Below are 22,930 nucleotides of genomic sequence, written 5' to 3' on the forward strand. Positions count from 1 at the left end.
TCTATATATCTATATATTTGTATATCTATATCTATATATATCAGTTTGAAGGCTCTGGGTTTAATTCCCAGTATGAGAGAAAAGAAAAGGGGAGAAAAAAGAAAAAAAGGAGGAAGAAAGAAAGTATGAAGGAAAAGAAAGAAAGAAAAGAGAAATTTTGCAATGAAGGGTTCTTCTTGGTCCTCTGGAGATTGACAGTAGAGAAGAAAGACCGGCAGTCTGTCTGCCTCAGCAGAGTTTTGGGAAGTCTGTGACATGGCCCTGACTACAATCCTTTTCCTCACCCAGCATCTGGAAACTGTACCTCAACCTCATGCAAGTAATGTGCTTTCCTCCTATCTTTTCTGGAGCCATAATGGATTACCATGTTTCTAGGGTCCTTCTACTGGCCCTGAGTGGCCCTCTCCAACTATCTGACAGGGAAACTCAGTCATCTTCACCGACACTCTGAGTAGTGAGTGTAATACCCATCCCACTGAATGGTGGCCACAGCAGTCAGGGATGGCTCCTTGGTATGTAATGAGGTTGAAGAATGAGGGAAGCCATAGTGATGGGGGATGGGATCCCTGATCACTTGTCAAACTTCATCTCTGGGGCTGACCATTACTTAGCCATCTCCAACAGGAAGCTGGAAGACAAATCTGACTACATGTGTGGGGCATCGTAGCACTGGGTAGTCATTCGAGTAAAGCCAAATGACTCAGCTGGATGGAGGGGGAGAAGAAACATGTTTTCTTTGCTTATATAACAAAGTTGCCGCATGATTCTGGAAAGTTTGTGTTGTACTAAGCACTCAAAAATGTTGGGTTTTTTCCTTTTTGCTTTTTATTGCTCCCTTTAAATTTTTTTTTTTTTTTTTTTTTTTTTACTGGAAGCCCAAACATGCTATGATTACTGCCAAGGAAAAGGTTGTCAAGCAGGCTTCCATGGAATGAATGCACAGATCTGTAATAACGATGTAAATATAACCACAAATCTGTTGTCCCCTGATGGTCACCCTTGTCACAACCTGGGTTGCAAGATCATTCTTCCAAGATTTAAACACTGGGCTCAAAACACATATCACTGCCAGTGCCTCGGGGTTCATTTCAATGGCTACCTTTAGAAGAAATCTAAATATATTCCTTAAGAAGTTGAGAATTATGTCAACACACTAGAAGGCATGCCCTAGATAAATAGCTGGAAACAAACCCTTTAAACCTTTTGTTAGTGGAAATTTACTCAAAGGTACAGGGCCTTGGTTTGGGGAAGACGGAAAAAGGAGGAAATATTATTTTTACCACTGTGAAGTTGATGTATAATATAATTTGCAATGTAAGGAAGGAAAGGAAACAGTCAATAAATAAGGTTACTCTGACAACTGAGTTTGAAAGTAGGATGTTATTTTGTTTTTTAAAAACAGATAGTACCATGACATGATACTTTACATGGAAGATCCCAAAAACTCCACAAGAAGACTCCTTGAATTAATCAACAAATTCAGCAGTGTAGCTGGATACAAAGTCAACACCCAGAAATCGATAGCATTCCTATACACAAACAACAAACAGACTGAGAGAGAAATTAAGGAAACCATACCTTTCACAATAACATCCAAGAAATTGAAATATTTAGGAATCCATCTAACAAAAGAAGTCAAAGATCTCTTTAATGAAAACTACAGTACTCTGAAAAAAGAGATCAAAGAAGATTTCAATAAATGGAAAAACATTCCTTGCTCATGGATAGGAAGAACCAACATTGTGAAAATGGCCATACTCCCAAAGCTACTGTACAGATTCAATGCAATTCCCATTCAACTACCATCCACATACCTCACAGATCTTGAGAAAATATGCCTTAAATTCATCTGGAACCAGAAGAGACCCAGAATAGCAAAAGCAATCCCGGGCAACAAGGACAAGTCAGGTGGAATCACAATCCCTGACCTAAAATTATACTATAAAGCTACTGTCATAAAATCCACCTGGTACTGGCTAAAAAACAGGCCTGAGGATCAATGGAACAGACTGGAAGAAACAGACACAACCAAAAACACACTCAACCACCTAATCTTTGATAAAGGGGCCAATCAAACTCACTGGAAGAATGATAGCCTCTTTAATAAATGGTGCTGGAAAAATCGGCTTAATACCTGCCAAAAACTGAAAATAGACCCAAGCCTATCACCATGCACCAAACTCAAGTCAAAATGGTTCACAGATCTCAATATTAAACCAGAAACACTAAATCTATTGGAAGAGAAAGTAGGTAAAAACCTCGAAGACATAGGGGTAGGCAGAGTTCATGAATAAAAACCAAATTGCACGTGAAACACTTGAAAGAATCAACAACTGGGATCTCATCCTACTGAAAAGTTTCTGCACATCTAAAGAAATCAGCAGCAGAGTCAAAAGAAAACCCACAAACTTGGAAAAAATTTTAGCTGATTGTCCCTCAGACAAAGGGCTTCTATCTAGAACATATAAAGAATTAAAAAATTTCAGCCCCTCCAAATTCAAAGACCCAATCCAAAAATGGGCAGCTGAGATGAACACACATTTCTCAGACAAGGAGATACAAACAGCAAATAAATATATGAGAAAATGTTCAACATCATTAGTCATTCGAGAAATGCAAATTAAAACAACACTAAGATTCCACCTTACCCCAGTAAGAATGGCTAGCATTAAGAAATCAACCAATAACAAATGCTGGCGAGGCTGTGGAGAAATAGGAACCCTTCTCCACTGCAGGTGGGAATGCAGACTGGTGAAACCACTGTGGAAATCAGTTTGGAGATTCCTCCGAAAACTAGGTTTAGAGGTCCCATTCAACCCAGCTATCCCCCTGCTGGGTATTTTCCCAGAAGATCTAAAAACATCATATCACAGTGATATATGTGCACCTATGTTCATAGCAGCACAATTTGTAATTGCTAAAATGTGGAAGCAACCCAAATGTCCATCCACCGAGAATTGGATGAGAAAATTGTGGTACTTTTATATAATGGAATATTACTCAGCTATAAAGAAAGATAAACTCGAGGCCTTTATATTTAAATGGTCACAACTAGAGACCATACTCATAAGTGAAATAAATCAAACATACATGTGCAAGCACCGCATTGTGTCACTAGTGTAAAACTTGAAAGAGTTAATTTAAACTCGGAGGTATGATAGACACTGTGAAATGATAGGAAACCACCGAAGAGTAAAGGGCTTCTGGGATGTGGGAAAAGAGAAGGGAATGAAGGAGAAATTTTGTATGTATGTATATACAGGATAGATAACATGGTTGTTCTTCTATCTGCTGTTTCTATGCTGAAAGAAACTGTCAATGAGTCTTTGGTTGACCAGTATTGCATGTCTATATCTGTTTTCATGAGAAGCCACTTTGAAGATATCAATATGTAATACAACCACCATTGTTAATTCCCTACCACTTTGTTTGTAACTCTGTATTGTCTGTATTGTGCTTGTGATATCTTGTAAAATGTTGTATGTCTGTTAATGTTTCCCTCCTTTTATCCTTAAAAAAAAAAAAAAACAGATAGTACCAGAGAGACTTCTGGAATGGTGCAGGGAGAACAACAGAAAACCTGCTCCACCCTCAAGTTCTGAGAGCAATGAGAAACATAGTCAGAGCCATTGTTTTCAGAGTCCTGGGCATTGCTGCAAGTGAAGAACATTAAAAACAATACAGTGGAATCTGTAAAAATTAAAAGCTTTGTTGTATTTTTCCTTGCTTGTTCCAATTTTTCACTCCCCCTCTTCAGGGGAGCACTGATGTTCAGCAAACTAAAAACCACAGTTACTGTAAAAACTAGCAAAGTGGCATTCATAAGAACAGTCACGTAATAGGCTTGGAATTCCTCTAAAAGCCCCATACTCTTAGAACTGTCACTAGTTGAGCATTCTAGCAATTTCTAGAAAAATCCCATTTCTTAGCACTTCAATTTTTTTTTTGTCTCAGAACTTGTTTGAGCTAAAGTGTTTTATCCTCAACATTTTGTCAAGACAATCAGCAGGACTCTTTAGGAGGACAAATGACTCAGACCATATTCAAACTGAAGTAAATAGAAGCCTTGTCAAAACACACAAAAAGAAAATCTAGGGCCTGACGTGTCCATATTTGGTGTTTATATAACCTTGGGAGTCCAGAAATCAAGTCCTATGCACTGGGCTATATTCATGGTTAGGTAATGCTGAGAAGTCCCTAAACTGTCTCCTCTAATTGCAGTGGAATACCTCTGAAAGAAGGAATTGCAAGCCAAGGTACAATTGTAATGTTGAAGTTTTTCCCCAGTATAGAGGGGGCCATTTACAAAGGCTAGATATATATTGCTTTAAGGCACATTATGAAACCATTGTTCAGTAATTATCTAACCATTATGTAGTGGAATAGAGACATAAACAGCCCCACAAGCAAATAATACAGAATTACAGAAACAGAGAAGAAAAATACACAACAAAAAACCCCACCAGAACCTAAGATTCCTCTGTGACATCATCCTGTGTTCCAAGACACACTTAGTGAGTATCACAAAAGGATAGAAATGAAATGAAAGAAACAAAAATGTATATGAATTGATGAGCACAATCTTCCCAATTCTGATGGGAAAACAATGTGCATCTAAGATGCCCAATGTACCTTCACAGGCATTGAACAGAATGCAGGGGCATCCAGATAGATAGTCTAAGTTTGTCACTTAGATAAAGGGGTTTGTTATTAGGGCTACGGCCTTATTTATTATCTATCTGCAGGTTTATGAGCATAAGTTCCTTGATCCGTTCTCTGCTCCAGCTTGTTGCCAAGGTTGATTATCACTGCTGCTACTACATACAAGACAGTACCCCCCAAATTTTCTGTCTCTCAGAGAAGTGAGATAAAAATCTGTCTTTTACTACTACCCCTATCTGTTACTGGTTATGGACAACACCAGCTCAGGGTTTGGATTATGTTGTAACTTATGCCACTAAACCCAGAAGGCCTCATGATCTTTTATCAGTCCATCTTTAGGAGTTTAATTAAAATAGCAATTTTCTTGCATGTTTGCTTATGTAAATATGAACACTTGTCTTTGAAACAAAACAGAACAAAACAAAAAAGCCATCTTAGTTGCAGGATAATTGACAAGGACAGAAATCAATCAGGTGAGGACCTTGGCCTGACCCCTTCCATGTTTCTGTACTTGGCTTAGTCTGTACTGATGCCTCACTGAGCTCTGAAATGTCAGGGAAGGTGGGATTCTGGGCTCCTCTATTTTTGTTAAAATTACATTCAGATGTGCTCCTGAATTCCCAAGTACAGGGCCGTACCTCAACATGAAGGACATGGTGTTTGGGTCCATCACAGGCTCATTTACTCCAGCTTAACACCAGGAATTTTGAATGCTTTTCCCCCTCTGGTTTTTTGATTGAGATGGTATTAGATAAATAGTAGCTATTTTGAAGCTAGATCTTATTAAACCAACCTCTATTAAATCCATGTTACTATTAAATTAACTGGATCAGGGTCCAGTGAAGATGGTGACAAGCCATAAAGCTTCCTTAGGTCAGGATTGGGCGAAGAATCTCTCATAAGGGACAGAGATTTCATTTGTAACTTTTATTATGTTTTCATATTGAGAAAAGATAAAAACTAGATCAAATATCTTAATTATCTCAGATACTGAAAGGAAAATAAATATTTCCAGGGTAATAGACAATGGTCAATTTGAAGCTAAACAAGCAAGATTTAGAAGGTGGCAGCTTTACTCTGAGAGCATTATATTTTCCTGTACAAGACAGATGTAGAAATCCAACTGTTTGACAGTAGGGACTATGGGAAACTAGCAGGAAGCTTGAACAATAGCAGACTATTGGGTCAACTCCCAGGCATCACCCATATGTAATTATTACCAGGTGAGGTCCACCTGGGGACTTTCAGCCTTGACTTTGGTATACGATGACCACAGTCTGGAAATGACTCTGGGCAGATGAGGCATAAGTAACTTACTTGGCAGGTAATCATAAAATATATAGTGATGTAAGCACTGTGAAATACATTCAATATTTAGATGATAAAAGGGCACTATTGATCTTGAAAAAGAATCCCAAACATGAAATATATCCATTCATTCAACTCTCCTTTGGGTTGTATCAGAAAAATCTATTTGGAATAATTAGAACTCCCTTCCCAGAGAACTGTGTGAATGGCCGAATGACTGGAGATCTGAGGCCAGCAGGGTGCACTGTTGCACTGTTGCTGAGAGTACCGCCCTAGATGAGGACATAGAGGAACATACTCTACTGATTCTCACACACAGGGGGCTTCCTGAAGTGTGACTTTCTGCCTCTGTGTTCCAGAAACCAATGATCAAGGGACGTGACTTATACACATGCTTCATATTTAATAAACGAACAATCACAGCACAGAAACAAACTTGAGTAAACAAACTTGACTGAGAAAACTGAGAATAAGAGACACTCTTGGAAAAGAGTTTCAATCACAAAAAGGGGCCTTACCAATCACAGCTCTAGGGCCAGCTCTGGCATGGCTTGGATTCTTCTGTCTTCCTTCTTCACTGATCAGACCAAACACATTTTATCACGGGCACTTAAGGGATACCAGAGCCCACTTATCATTTTTCCTCCTGTTGGTGGTGGACCCAGTCAATGTCCTAACTAACTCCATTTCTTTCTCTAACTTGTTCTTTCTCTCTAAGTCATTTCTCCTTCTTAGCTTATCTAAAACTTCAGGGACACTGAAACTTGCAATCAGGTCATCCCATGAGAGGAACAAAATTACACCCTCAAGCAAAACTGACTTCCTTGGTATGAGCTGACCCAACAGAAGTAGACCTGAGATTATGATAAACCACATCCCAGATTGACCAGGACTATCTGCCTATGCCCACTTCTGTACCTGTCTGAGTTCTTCTCCTGTGAGATTTTGATAGTGTGAGTTCTTCTTCTGGGAGATTTTGATAGTGTAACTTATTTGGTTAGTTTATAAACAAGCTAGTGGAAAAGACTGAGATAGAGTGGTGAGCAATTATACTAATAAAATTTAAGAATCTACACTGAAGTAGGACTTTAGGTAAAAAAGTAAAATTTTGAAGGCAGCATAGAATGCAGTCCACCCACTACTAAAGGGAGGTGCAGCCACTTTCTACCAAGTTCTTGAATTTGGAGGAAATTATAATGCAAATTAACCAGTTTCTTCTAAGATCCCAGTTTCCTACATACCCTATATGTTATAGAACTGACTTAAAAACCTGAATCTCAGTGGCCATTTTAAATCCACAGAGTCACCTGTGATACGTGACCACTAAATAACTGAGCAGTTCTTGTGCCATTTAGCTCTAGGGTGGGGAGGAGGGGTCAGTCATCATTCGGGACCCCCTCCTGGAAATTCAGGAGCTATACTCCTTTTCCTTATGTCTAATAAAAAATTCTCCTAACCTCCTCCTTTGGTTTTGCAGCATCATTACTTGGCATATGCAGAACCATGAGCCTGGTACAGATGGTTTTACCAGCACCTCCCAGATAGTTCTTAGGTTGCTGCTGGAGCTGCTACCATCCCAGTGTGGCCACAGTGAATAAATTCCTGCCCTCCTTCAGCAATGGATTGCTGTGGTGAGTAGCTAGATGTAGTTTGTTGAGATTTCTGAACTAAATCCTCCCTAACTCAGGCTTGTGTCCTAGGACTTCGGTAGCAGTATCAGGAAAGAGGTATTTAATCCCCCCATTCCTTACAATTATCTCTCATTGTTTCCAGGAATTGTGCTGACTTCTTCTTTTACAGTACACACATGGTGTCTGAAATGTGTATATAAATATTTAAATGTAGATGAATAGGGAACAACTTCCTCAAAACAAAATCCAAAATTCCAGTCATGTAATAAACTTTCTTTCAAGGTTTAAATAAGGAAAATCTAGTCCATAATTACTTTCTTATTTTAAGAAAACCATGGCACTGGAGCCAATAAAGACTTGGAATATCATTTTTAAAAATAGTATGGGAATTATTCCATTTGCACTATTTAGGCCTGTGGTAAATATGGATGGTTATTCTAGTCTCTGGAAAGCCTGAAGAATGATTGATAAAAAGGGTGAACCCCCACTCATGTCGCCCCAATTCATTTTATACAGTGCATAAGTGATTGCTGTATTGAATTTGAAAATACCATGGCAATTTAACCACTTAGCCCTGAGCGTTTACTGCTAGAGTCACTGTACCACTTAGCCAGTGCATTGAAGTACTGACTATCCAGAGTGTCACTTAGGCAGGGGTCATTTCAACTAGTCAATTTTTGTACTGAATAAATTTGATAAAATTGTCATTTTTACACTTCCTATTATATGTTTTTTCCTATTATATTATCTCATAAAAATTAATGGAACATAGATAAATTTTGGTTACCCAAAAATACCCTGTGTTTAAATAATTGGACTGGTTAAGTGGTCAGTTCATAAACAATTCATAAACAAATTCATGAACAGAGAGAAAATATTTCTCAGCATGTTAACAAACATAAGTATGTTTGGTCTTTAAATTCTAGGGTGGATTCTGGCTGCAAAGAGAACCACTATGAGGGCTGTGTGGGCTAATGGACATGAACTTGGGAACTTGGGAGAACAGGAATAAGAAGCTCTGAACCATGTATCAGACACTACATTAAGGGACAGAGATTCTCAGGCCCCTCTGGGCTTCTGGCAGTGTGTAAAAGAGGTGGAGTCATGGGACTCACTTCAAGGGTCTCATTGCATTGTATCCCATGGGGTCAGCCTGCATCAGCATTATCCTTCAGGGATAAAATACACAATCAAAAGAAAGCTGTTACCTAAGTCAAGCAGTATCACCTCCAACTGCTCTCTGCTTCTTCCTTCATTGGGAAGTGCTCCTGGTATCCTGGGATCTTCTCTCATGTCAAGCTTCCCAATCATGCTCTTCTGGCTCCATATTGTTACCTGAGATTCTCAGTGGAAATAACTCTTGTAATTCTTGGTGTCTTGAGAATGTCTCAGACATCTTTAGAAATAGCTTGGAGAGCCATTTAGAATCACAGTTACTTGCAGGTCATGATGAATATATTACAAAATAAGTGACAAATACTTGAGGCCTTTGTTTGTCCTGTTTTTAAGAATATACCTTAGTAGTTTGTTATTTGTCATTTTAAGATGTTTTATAGTGACTAACAGCAACTGATAATTAAGATTTTATTAGATATTTAACACTTTTATTTATTGCATTTCAGTTCCTCCCCTTTCTCTCAATATTACACAAATACAAATCTGTGTGTATATATTGTATCAGATACATTATTGTTCAAAACATACATTGAAATTAATATTCATGTCTAACATGAGTTGATCCCTTCCAATATACATTACTGAGAAGGAAATGAAAGCAATAAAAATTTAATGAATACATAGGAGCAATTTGTGTTTTAGTTTTCATTGTGATGAACACAGCATTTTGAAAATTCTGTTTCACAAAGGAAGTTTTTCTCCCTGACACTCTTCTAAATGCCCCCAAAAGCCTCACCCAGCATTTCTGACCCTCTTGCTCCCCAGGAGACTCATCAGTGAAAGTATGTTTTAAGATGACGAGGATGTCCACACTAACTTTGTCAGAGAAACTATTAGACTTATTTCTGATTATGATGCACTTATTTTCCTATATTGTTATTTCTGTTGCTGGGAGCTATCTTATAATTTAATGGTGATATTGTTAACTTTCTTCTAAAAATTCAGTTTCACTGAAGTTACTTAATACAATCAATGGCTTCTTAATGCAAATGGAGGTATCACCCCAAGCCTCGTGGTGCTGTTCCTTGTGGCTCCATACTAGCTCTGTGTCCCCAGTGCAGCTGCTATAGACAATTTTGGGAACTGTGACAATGGGTGACCCCTGTCCCTGGAGGTTGTAAGGGAGTCCCCAGGGACTGAGTTCTGTGGTGTCCAAATGAGCCCTCTGCTAGCGAAGGAGGGTCTTGAAATCATCTTCAAAGAGGATCGACACTCATTTCCCTGGAAAGGCATGAATCTTCACAGGGATGCGTTTGGGTTTGCTGCAAACCACATAAACACGGTTAAGAGATAAGGAGTTCACCCTTCTCATTATTCAGTCCTTAGGCTTTCCAGAGATTAAGTTGCTAACTGAGGTCCCGAAGGATGTGGGGAGCTGATCTGATGAAGGGCATCAAGCCTCATCCCTCAGTATCAGTCTCCCTGTAAATAGTGGTCTGGATGAAGTCCCAGGACCAGCCCCTTAAGAACCCTCCCAAGGGATATCAGGGTGAGCTGGGGCAGGTGTAGGGAGGAAGCTGATTTGCATGAATAATTTGCCCTTTCTAGTGGGTTTGGAGAGGCCTGAAAAGGCTCAGGGGAAACCAAACTCCAGCTGAGGAGTCTGGGGACATTCAGTCCTTGTGAGAATCCTGACCATGGCCTGGACAATAGTTCTTCTTGGAATCTTTGTTTACAGCTCAGGTCAGGGGAATGGACACCCCATAAACTCATGATCTAAGGGTGACACTTGTCTCCATAACAGTAACTGTTTGTCTTGTTGCTTTTAGGAGTAGTTTCTCAGACTGTGGTCACCCAGGAGCCATCAATGTCTGTGTCGTCAGGAGGGACAGTCACTCTCACCTGTGGCCTGAGCTCTGGGTCCGTCTCTACTGGTTACTACCCCAGCTGGTACCAGCAAAACCCGGGCCAGCCTCCATATATACTTATCTACAACACGAACAGCCGTCCCTCTGGGGTCCCTGATCGCTTTTCTGGATCCATCTCTGGGAACAAAGCTGCCCTCACCATCATGGAGGCTAAGACAGAGGATGAGGCTGATTATTACTGCTTACTGTACATGGGAAGTAGCATCACACAGTGAGCTAAACCTATGGGGAAGTGCAACAAAAACTTTTTCACGTACTCAAGACAGCTCCACACTTACAAGCAAGAGAAAAGAAGAAAGGGTGAAAAGTGTCAAGGGCATGATAGCAAAAATGAGGCTGCACAATCCCTTTCCTATCCAGTGGCTTTTGGCCAGGTCCTTCATTCTGTTTCTCCCAGGGTGAGTCTACCTCAGTGTGGCTCCTCTCCAATTGTGCTTTCTTTCTCTCCCTCTGGCTGATAATAAAGGGAGTGGGCTCTCCTCCAAAATATGTAAACCAGCAGCGAGACTCAGGGTCCATCACCTACTTTTCAGATTCTTCTTATTCAGAAAGACCAATGGATGTATCCTCTTTTATTAATTTGGTGATGGAGATCAAATTGATAATTATTTTCTCTTTGAAATGGAAGTATTACCTGGGAACTAGTCAGAAAAGCAATTCCTCATCCTACCTCCCAAATCCAAAATCTTTGTTGGTATAAAAGAATGTGTATTAACAAGGAGCACTCATGATTTTTGTGAACATTATTGTTTGGGAAGCAACTCTACTTTTATTATTGTGAAATATTCCCTGTAGGTTTGTGTTTAAAATGCAATTATGATAAAACTCCATGACTCACTCTCAAATTCTAATTAAAATCCCAAAAATATTCAAAATAGAATTTCAAAAATTTAAGGAAATCTAAGAACAATGACTTGATTTCAGACTGCAGCCAAAGTCTGTGAGGAATTTCTGCATATATGTGTTTTGAATATCTGCATTACTAGAAACCATTTCATGTATGGTTACCTTCCAGATATACCACTACTAGCCACTGATCTGATCACCCAGTGCAGGACACAAAGGTGCAGAGTGAAGGATTTATCTGGAGATTTACAGATCCTACTGCTTCCAGCACTGGGCTGAGCAGGTGAAAGAGAAACAAAACATGGAAAACTAAAAGGGAAGGGATGAGAGATGGATGGAGCGGTAAGGAGGGAAGGGAAGGGGAAAAAAAGGGAATTAAATTGTATTATGTGCATCTATCAACTCCCCAGAATGAATGTAAATATTATGCACATTAACATTTGCTAGCTAAAAACAAAGAAAACCTTGACTGTTGGAAACAGTGCTGCAGTAAATACAAGTGATGTGAAAAAAGGAAAATAGGTGAGCGGAAAATAAAAAAAGAAAATTGAGGTTGGTTGATTTTCCTATTTTAGCAATAGAAAAGGATACTATAAGGATTCCTGCTGAAGTAACACACAATTGGGAGGAAATGGAATATCATATATTACTGATATATGTACACCATTGAAATGGTATGATACTTCTATTTGCCTTTTAAAATTTCTAGTTTATATTTTGGTTGTTTACATAAATAGTGCAATTTAGAGCAAAAAATTCCTATTAATGTAGGTTGAAAATAACCCCTCCATAATGACAAAACACAAATTTTCCGGTGTTTTTGCCGTTACGAAAAAGGTAACTTACTTGTGCTGCTTGCCAGGCTCTGAAGCACAGCATCTCCTGAAAAGCTCAAGGTTTCTCTCCTTGCCTGAGGATGACATCTGCAACCTGTGACCTCCCAACAGAAGGCCAGAACAGGCTACTGTGCACAATACATTCAGGGGAAATAGACCAGAGGAACAGTAATTTCCCAGTAGCTGCTGACACACTGTCAGGCCATGTGGCTACAGAAACTGACCACTTACTGCTTCCAGCAATCTTCTTAGACAGATCCACTCTGTTTCAGCTCTAGGTATCTTGCCCTTAGCTGCAGAGTTGTTCATGGGGTCTCCCGAGTCCTGATTCTACATGTTCTTCCCCCACTAGACTGCAGCCCCCAGAAAATGGTGTCAGTGGAGGCCACACAAGAACCACACTCCCTTGTCCTTGGTAGGGATTCCTTTCATATGAGGGATATATGGGAGTACAGTAATGAAGTGAAGGTAAGTTAGAATGTTATGAAGGAAATGATTTGCTCTAAAATGAGCAGGGGGTATAATTAGACCATATCCAGTCATTTCCTCAGGTCAGAACTTACTGTTGAGCAACTGAAGTTACTGAAACACCCACAGAGTGTTCAGGTCTCCCACCCAGAAATATGGCATGTGGTTGCAAAATAAAGTTCTGCAGATGTGGAGCTCTGGGATGACCAGTGTTCTCTGTGGAGCAAAAGGTCACAAGTTCAAAAGCTCATAGTATCAATCAGGGAGGTGGGTGTGCGTGGGTGTGCTGCAGAGTGCTAGGGAGAGGAAATTTTGCATGCATTGGTTGTAATGAAAAACAGAATATTTTGTATTGGGTGTCAAGGCACTCCAATTAGCAATGCAAAGGATAGCTTGATACATGCAATGCTGCCACCTTTACTGCCAGGAAGGTAGAATTCTTCTTGAGTCCCATGGCCTCAGCTGAGATGTTAGCTCTCTTTTTTTAAAAAAAAATTATTTTAAAGACAATAATAAAAAACAATAAAAATGATATGAAACTTCAGGTAAGATGATACAAAATTAACAATGGTTATTATATCACATATTATTATCATCTTCAAAGTAGTTGCTCAGATTACCAGATATAGGCATATAAGTTTGATCAAACAATATAAACACTAACTGTTCCTTTCAATGAAATAATAGAAATTAGTAGTACAATTATCTTAGCTACCGTGTGTGTGTGTGTGTGTGTGTGTGTGTGTGTATTTCTTTTCTCTTTTTCCCCATCCTGGTTATTCTTTCCTTCAAATGTTATCTCATGTCTTAGACCTGGGATCTCACAAGCTCTTGCTGGAGTCCCGACTTCAGTCACCAGCAGGGGAGGCATTTCTGGTTCACATGCTATAATAAGACACATTAGCTTCTCTACCCAATTCAATCACATTCTTTTCTTTTTTTTTTTAGAATTGTACTGTTTTTTATTTTTCTTGTGTGCATTTATAATAATAGATTTTAAAATATTTATGTCATCTATAATGCTTTATATTCTCTTTTTTATTTTAAAAAATAAAAGAAGGAAAATATATTAACAGACAGACATCCATTTACAAAATAGCATAAGAACAATACAAACAAAACAGAGTTACAGACAAAGTTGTAGGAAATTAACCACGTTTGTTGGATTACTTATTGATATCTTCAAAGTGGTTTCTCAGGAAAACAAATAGAGACATACAAGATTGACCAAACAAGTAATCGTTAACTGTTCCTTTCTGTAGAGCAATGGAAGACAGTAGAACAACTATGTTAGCTATCCTGTCTATACATACTTATATAATTTCCCCTTCTTTCACTTTTTTTTCCCCACACTCCAGTTGCCCTTTACTTTAGAGCATTTTCCTTGCCTTTCACACTGTCTATCATACCTGCTAGTCTTTATTCACTCTTTCAGGTCTTACACTAGTGAGACAATACGATGCTTACACATCCAGGCCTGATTTATTTCACTTATGAGTATGGTCTCTAGTTGTGACCATTTACTTATAAAAGCCTCGAGTTTATCTTTCTTTATAGTGAGTAATATTCCATTATATAAAAGTACCACAATTGTTTTATCCATTCCTCAGTGGATGCACATTTGGGTTGCTTCCACAATTTAGCAATTACAAATTGCACTGCTATGAACATGGGTGCACATATATGACTGTGATATGACGTTTTCAGATCTTTTGGGAAAATACCCAGAAGGGGAATAGGTGGGTTGAATGGGGCCTCCAGACCTAGTTTTCAGAGGAATCTCCAAACTGATTTCCACAGTGGCTTCACCAGTCTGCATCCCCACCAGCAGTGGAGAAGGGTTCCTATTTCTCCACAACCTCGCCAGCATTTGTTATTGGTTGGTATCTTAATACTAGCCATCCTTACCGGGGTGAGATGAAATCCCATTGTTGTTTTAATTTTCATTTCTTGAATGACTAATGATGTTGAACATTTTCTCATGTATTTATTTGCCATTTGTATTTCTTTATCTGAGAAGTGTGTACTCATCTCAGCTGCCCATTTTTGGATGGGGTCTTTGAATTTGGGTCAATCACATTCTTTTAGCCAATTAAGGGAACATCTGTTTCAGTATGGCCAGCGCTGCACATCTCAGTAAATAGGGTTGAAGGAGAGGCCAGGGAACGAGGGCAGAAAGGGGATCATTTCTCAGGAGAGCACAGCTTGACAGTCTCCCACAATCAACTGACAGGAGGTCCCAAGGCTGGGCCTTGTTCTTCCCATGGGGACTTGAGCAACTATGTCTTTTGGACCTGCCAAAAGCCACTGCACACTGGCCTGGGTGTCATTTCAGTAGCTGTTTTCTTAGGCAAATTAATGCATGAGGCCAGCCTCTCTGTCCCAGGGACTCAAACCTGTGAGTGCACAGGGAGAGAGAAAGTAGGGGTGGGGATATAACTCTCTGAGCAATCCATCCTTTGTGAGGCCAGAGGAGCTGAAATATGAGAGACCAGGTACAGACCAGCAGAAATGTGTGGCTTAAGAAGGTGCTGTCTAGTGTACTACAGGTTAATTCAGCCAGAAGCTTTATATTTATCTTATGATCTCAATCTGAGAGGAATTTATATCAGAGATACCACCTCAGTCATGAGGACTGAATAGTCAAGGAAGTCATGGTGGGCAGATTTCCCTGAGAAGTCTGTAGAGAGCATGAAACCTGCCCTGAGGTAGTGGAGAGGCCGGACAAGGGACAGCCTGGAGTAGATCAAAGGCAGGGGGAGTAGTGAAGTCGGGGTATCTCTGTGGGCAAAAAGTCACTATGTTACAAGATGGTGTGCTTGGGTCTAGACACCGATTGGTGCTGGAGGCCTATTACTGAGGGATCTGGGCAGCATCAGACCTAGAATGGGACCCTTGGCCCTGTGTGTGCCCTCTGCTCAGGACTCACAATTGTGACTTCTCCTACATCATGTGCTCTTCCAGCTGTACCCCATCCATGCCTTTGACATCCCCAGGCAGATGGCCTGAGCCAGCACCCTGTGTTCCTATCATCTGCCCTTTTCTAAGTTCTGGAATTCATAGGGATTTACCTTTCTTTCATTTATCCTCAGTGTAAAAGTTGAGCTTGATTTTTCCAGCTTATTTTTAGTATTACTCCTTTTATTTCAGAATAATTAACAAAAAATAAGCCACCGCCCTTCCTTGTGTTTTGTGATATTTGTACATCTTTGAGACCATCCCCATCATTGGGTCAGTGAACCCATTGCAGGCCCTGTAAGCCTTCACATGTCCCTTAGGAATCTTCACTCCATCCTTGCTTACTATGAGAGCCTGGTGTTCAGGATCTCCTGGGACAAACCAGCTTCTGAATTCCTGCCCAGGAGGGCTCAAGAGAGGCTGTGCACAGCCCTAAGCAGGAAGGACTCAGAGGTGAGGAGGTGTGGGGACGCCATCAAGAGGAGTTATGCGATTTACATGGTAGGCCCTTCAGAGCCTCAGTCCTGGAAAAGTGGGGACAAGAGAAACTGGGGAACTCTGATGCAACAGTGGGTCCTCAAGAATCTGATGGTGTATGGAAATGAACAGTTAATGCTTACAATTTTTTATGTTCTGATTGACTTTGCATGCTTGTGTCTGGTGGTCTGAGCAACTGATTTGAAGGTACCAATATGCAGTGGAATTACAATGGTGAACTCCTACTATCTTGTCTAGTGAAACTCTGCATTATCTCTAATGTTTTATCAAAGAATTATTTTCTTATTCTCTTTAATGGTTTGAGCAATCTTTCATTCTTATATCTGGTAATCTGAGCAATGTAGTTGAGGATAGCGATATGTAATATAACAACCACTGTTGATTCGTATTATTTTGTCTTGAGACCCTGTATCACTTTGTTTTTTTTTATTTTATTTTAGAAATAAAAGGAGGAAAATACTAACAGATCGACAACGTTTTACAAAATAGCAAAGGATCAGTACAGACATTACAGAGTTACAAACAGAGTGGTAGGGAATTAACAATGCTTGTTGTATTACATATTGATATCTTCAATGTAGTTTCTCATGAAAACACATATAGACATACAAAGCTAATCAACCAATGCCTCACTGACAGTTTCTTTCAGCAAGGAAATACAGGACAGTAGAGCACCTGTATCACTTTGAATGTTCTTGCTTTGATTTGTTTATGTTTGTGATACTGGTATGATACTACTGTTCTAAATTTTGTTTGTTTGTTTCTCATTCACTACTCTCTTTAAATAAAAAAATTTAAAAAATAAATTATAGAGCTAAAATATAATAAATAAAATTAAAATAAAACTCTGAAATAAAGTATTGCTAAAATTATGTGATAAATTTTTTAAAGGGACAATCATTAATTTCCATTGATTACCAATTTCACATATCCTTGAACCAAATGGAAAATGGGCAAATCTCAGAAAATAAATAGAAATCTTAAAAGCTAAGAAAATATAAATTATAGAGCTGGAAAGTATAATAAATAAAAGTAGAATGAAACTCTGTGGGACTCAATGACAGAAAACAGGGAAACAAACATTCAGATATTAGAGAAGATATTTGACACAGAGAAAGAAGTAAGATCGGTAGCACAACACAGCAGGTGGTGCTGTGGTTCTTCTCAGAGGCTGACAAGGGTGGAACAGACTGACATGGTTCACAGTTAATACCTTGGGCTGTGCTCACTGGCCTGAGTTAGAGGTCACAGCAGGTGCTTCCTCCCATAAGGCAAAGTCAGTACTCATGCTCCTCTCTGATGGAGCATCTGCACCCTGGAGTGATCACAGAGAAACAGTTGATGCAGCTCATGTTTGTCAGTGGCTCAGGTTTGCATAATGCAGAATGCAAACACATACTCTACACGAGCAGCTGAGGAGGAGTATAGTCCAGCATCACCCAGGCACCCTGAGAATGCATGGAAAGCCCGCAGTATGGCTTAGACAACTCTCTTCTTTTTCTCCTTACTCTCTGCCTTAATGAATACTTCAGAGACCTGCTTTGAAGCAACCCTTGTGTCCTTTCTCGTTCCTAATGTATTTGTTTTCATTTCAGGATTCATCTCAGGCTGTAGGGACCTTAGATCCCACACTGACCCTATCTATCTTCAGGAGGGATGGTCACTCTCATCTGCAGCTTCTGCTTTCTTATAATCACTGGTGCTGCCTTTCCATACTAGTGCCAGCAGAAAACTGGTCAGTCTCAGGACACTGGTTTACGATACAAACAGAAAGTTCCCCTGTAACCAGTTAGGTGCTCAGGATTCTACTTTAGAGACAAAGTTGGCCTGTCCATTTCAGCAGACCAGCCTGAAGCTATGGCTGAATACTACTGCCTGAGATAATAGAGTGATGGTCAACCCAGTGAGCCCCAGATGGGGAACCAACATGTAAACATGCTTTTCAGGAGGCTGGTTACAAATAGGAGCATGTCATATTGGAAATGCACAATCACACCCTGAGCTCTCCAGCAGCCTACAGATGGCTATCCATACAGAGAAAGCTAAAGAGAACTGCCTTGATATCTGCTCCTGCTTGAGAGCTAAGGTTAAACATATCTGAGAATTCTTTGAAGTATTACACACCCCAAAGTTAGAATTCAGTTAATATACTTTGCCAAGAGAACAGTAACAGTGCAGTACAGTAACAGGAATCAGAACTCAACACATTTCCTCAAGAGGAAAGCATCTTCACTGATGTTTTGGGATTCATCTAGGAGCAAAATAAAGAAAATTTCTATTGTTACTATCTATGAAGTATGTTTTCATTAGGTTTAATTGTATTGCATACAACTCCCTTGCTTACCAATTATGAAAATATTTCAAAATTAAAATTTTGGAAAGAATTCTTCTTTTCTAATTTTATCCCAATTTGCTGATTCTGCAGTACACAAACTATGACCTCATTAAAAAGTTGTGTTTGTTCAGATACCTTTAAATAAGATGAACCCGTGCTGGAGTAAGGACGTCTCCTGGGTCATTATGCTGAGTGTGTACATAAGGAAGCATGCATGAGACCACAGTGCTAAGTGAAATAAGCCGTGCAAATAAAGTTAAAGAGGGCATCATTTCTCTTATATGGAAAATCCAAAGTATAAGTAATTTAAAGAATAAAATAAAAAACAGATGATAGGAAACAGGGAGGTAGACCTTTTGGAGAAGGCAAGGGCACCCAGGGAAGGAGGGACAAGGAAGTAAGGTGAGGCCAAAGAGAAATAAAAAGATTTAGATGTGATAGATACATGTATCAACTTCTCCTAATGAATATACTCTTTCTGTATCACATGCATGTACTAATTAAAAAGGCAGAAAATCTATAACAAAACAGAAGGAATGTCAAGAGAAGATGGAAGTGGAAATTGGAGTTATAAAGCCTCAGGCCAAAGATCACCAAAGATGATCCACAAACAACTGGGATTCAGGTAGATGAAGGAAATATTTTCTTAGAGGTGTCATAGGGTGACGGATGTGTCACTGTGTGTAGATTTTGGCTGGTACTTTCCATGCCTGGGAATGAGCACTACATTTCTGTTATAATTAACCACATAATTTATGGCACCTTCTTATGGTAGTCCCAGGAAACTAATATTCCAAGGACTCAATGTATTTCTCATCTTGACCTATAATTTATCTAAATGTATGATCATAAATTAAAATAAGAAACTGCTTTTTCTTTAAACACTCAAATATATTATCACTCCTTTAATATTAATAAGATTATTTCTATTATTGTGAAATCATAGCTTTTACATAATTCCAGTGTCTTACTGGAATCGAGAGGTCAACAGGTAAATATATGAAGATCGTGTTGCTATTAAAAAAAATCTTTGGATAGTTTTGTAAATTTTGTGCATTCTGAAGAGATACTCGTCACTTGGAATATGAACTCCTGTGTATATTAAGCCAGATTAACAATGTACAAAATTGGAATCAAGGTTTGCTGTACTCATTGGTAGGATACAAAATAGAGAAATGAGGACTAATACATGACTAAAACCACAGTGGAATCCCTGTGCCTATGTTAAACCAGTGCTTCCTTGAGTTTAAGATGCATTTACTCTGATTATCTAGCAACACGGATTCTGAGTCACTATTCTGGGATGGAACTTGAGATTCTGCCTTTCTAAATGTCCCCTTCCCCAAGCAATGTAAATCCACCAATTCCAGGTAATAGCTTAAAAAAATCAGAAGTCATTATCCCACAGAAACCAAAGAGACAACTGTCAAAGAGATAAGTAAGATTTCTGATTTTTTTTTAAATCCATAATTTCATGGAGGGACCCCACCACATGTGACATGTGAAAAGTTTAAAGTTGGTCTATTTTCTTTAAAAAGCACATACAGAAAGGAATGAACACACACACACACACACCTCCCTTTTACCCGAGCTGGCCAGCACTTATACAATCTCTGCACTGGTTTCTCGTACATTTGGAAAGCTGATGCTCCTTCTGTGGTTCTTGGGCTTTTCTTTGTCCTGTCACCTTCCTCCATATCACCTCCTCTGTTAATTCTAAGGTCTTTACATTAGAAAAGGCAGAGACAGTTTCTAAGATGTTTTTCTACAGTCTTAAAGCTATATATCTCCTCTTCTGTTTTAAACTACTCCAATGGCTTGCTTCAGAAGGAACCCCAGATCCAGTTATTTCTTCTATAATTCCATTTGTGTCTCATCTTTCTATTTTCTAGGATTTTCTCATTTATAACATATACAGTGTTTCACATAATGTTCTCATTTATTCTCCCAAACACTTACTAATATGCCCCTACTTGTCTAACATTGTGAGGAATCAAACAGGGAAAGAGAAACCTGGCTTGGAGAACAACCTGCACTGTGGGTTCATGGCTGACCTATCCATAAGCTCAAGTAATGTATATTTTCTTTCATGTTAAGTTTGTACATGAGAAAAACCAGGCCTTCTTATTAGTTTAGATGAGTTGTGTACTTTGTTCTCACCAAGGAATCTCGAACAGAAAATTAAACAAGGTAGCAGAATTCTCCTGAGAAGTGGCTGTGGTTTGCTCTCCGGCACAAGGCAGGGAGTGGACAAGATCTTGGTGGAAGCAGGTGCATGATCACCTGCCACCTGCTCTAGACAGAAAGAACTTGTGCCTGGGAGACATTGCACAATGTTGGGATGTAGCTGTGGGATCCATAGGCCTCTGAGCAAGAAAACCAGGCACTTGTATCCTGGTGTCTGCCCAGGGCTCACTGAATATAGAAGCCTCTTTCTGCTCCTGAGAAGCCTCAGACTAGGCTCTGCAAGGCCCACCTCTCCCAAAATGACAGCAGATGTCAGTGTCACCACAGGCGCATGCGTGGAATTTACTGCTTGGAGAAGAATAAATTTGCATGTAGGGCATCGTTACCCTTCTGGGACTTGAGCGTAGGATAAGAGAACCTGCACCAGCATGGCTTCATCACCAGAACTTAGTGGTGTCTTCATCATGGCCCAGAACCTTTTTTTCTTCCTCACCCTTCTCCTTTACTGCGCAGGTCAGCAAGGTCTTCATCATTCTGGTCCCCAGCTCAGTGCAACTGTCTCTTAAATTAGTACCAGAACTGTCTTCTCCTCTGCTCCTTTCTCCAGGCCATAATGCATGTCTGTGTTTTCAGGGTCCTTCTGCCAGCCTGTGCTGACACAGCTGCCCTCTGCTTCTGCTTCTCTGGGAGCCTCGGTCAAGCTCACCTGCACTTTGAGTAGCGAGCACAGCGACTACAGCATTGAATGGTATCAGCAGCGGTCAGGGAGGTCCCCTGGTTACGTGATGTCTGTTGAGTTTGATGGAAACCACGAGAAGGGGGACGACATCCCTGATCGATTCACAGGCTCCAGCTCTGGGGCTGACCGCTACTTAACCATCACCAACATGCAGCCTGAGGACGAAGCTGACTATATCTGTGGTGTATATTACAGTGACAGTAATGCGCCTTTTGGTTGAAGCACAGTGAGGTAGATAAACGGGGAAATGAGACAAAAACCCGTTTTCTCATCTACTACCAAGACTGCCACATAGCTCTTGAAAGTTTCTGGCGTTCTAAACAGCAAAAACAACATAATTCAATAAAAATTAAAATTATAGACCCATGTACATTTTGAATCCTGCTAAGAACTCACTGAAAAACAGGTTGTTTGGCCAGTTTCCTCCAGAATGCAGAGATGGAATAACAAAAATACTACAGCAGCTCTTTTTGTCCCCTGCTGTTCTGTGGAATTGTCATTACAGTGTCACAACTTTATTCTCCATTCCAGATTCTAAGTATGGGACTCAAAACATTTCTCATTATGTGATATGGAGCTTGTTTTCAGTGACCTACCTAGAATACTACTTTACTTCTGATCTGAGAACTCTTTGAACTCAAGAAATGCATTAGAAAGACACTATAGTTAGAGAGAGATAATATAAAATTAGAAAGGAGATAAAACCTTTTAGCAGTTTAACTGCTTGTGAAAGTTTTCTCAGTTGTTCATTTACCTGCATTTTAGGGCTGAGGAACAAGGAGAAAAAATTATTCCAAAGAAAATGACAAGTGATTTGCAATAATCTACCAAACAGGGGTGAAAGGAACAGCCATTTAATTTCAAACATGTGTGAAATGAGAGTTTTAAATTTAAATACATTACCTCCACATTGCTGTGGGCTCTAAACTTTGAAGATGACATTATGCAATATATTAAGTATTGTTATTCTCCTATTATTTTGTTATGACTTTCTGTTTTACCTTTTTTCAATAAAAATTTCATTAGTATATGCAGAAAAACATTAATGTAGTTTGAAACAAATTTCTGACATTTTAATGTTCTAAAATAACAAAATATACAATGCTGTGGATTTCTTTTCTTAATGAATAGCTAACACCTCTAACTTTGAGGTCTAAGATCAAGTTATTGCAATTTTTCCATAGCTTCATTTTCAATAAAGCCTAGAATGTAGCATTAGCACAAGCGACTCCCAAAATAACCCTGCCTCAGGCAGAGATAATAATGATTACGTTGTCTCGATCACCTGTATCCCAAAGTGACAGATTAAAGACCACAAGTGTGATCTTTTTTTTTTTAATTTTATTTTATTTTTTAATTTTTAATTTTTTATTTTAAAGATAAAAGGAGGGAAACATTAACAGACATACAACATTTTA

The 22,930-nt window shown here is 39.3% G+C and overlaps 1 protein-coding gene and 1 gene segment (V, D, J or C); both read left to right on the top strand.

The window, feature by feature from the left end:
- The first annotated feature begins 10,323 nt into the window (after nucleotides 1–10,323).
- LOC102007192 lies at nucleotides 10,324–10,860 on the top strand. The segment is given in 2 exon segments: nucleotides 10,324–10,460; nucleotides 10,547–10,860. Coding segments are annotated over 2 exon segments (360 nt in total).
- A 10,432-nt stretch (nucleotides 10,861–21,292) lies between these two features.
- Nucleotides 21,293–21,732, top strand: LOC102007511 (immunoglobulin omega chain-like). The gene has a single exon (XM_013520310.1). It carries the CDS (start codon nucleotides 21,391–21,393, stop codon nucleotides 21,730–21,732), a length of 342 nt encoding a protein of 113 aa, XP_013375764.1. The 5' UTR covers nucleotides 21,293–21,390.
- The last annotated feature ends 1,198 nt before the right edge of the window (nucleotides 21,733–22,930 follow it).

The sequence above is a fragment of the Chinchilla lanigera genome, unplaced genomic scaffold (assembly GCF_000276665.1).
Source record: "Chinchilla lanigera isolate Chin_1 unplaced genomic scaffold, ChiLan1.0 scaffold00054, whole genome shotgun sequence".
Taxonomy (NCBI): Eukaryota; Metazoa; Chordata; class Mammalia; order Rodentia; family Chinchillidae; genus Chinchilla; species Chinchilla lanigera.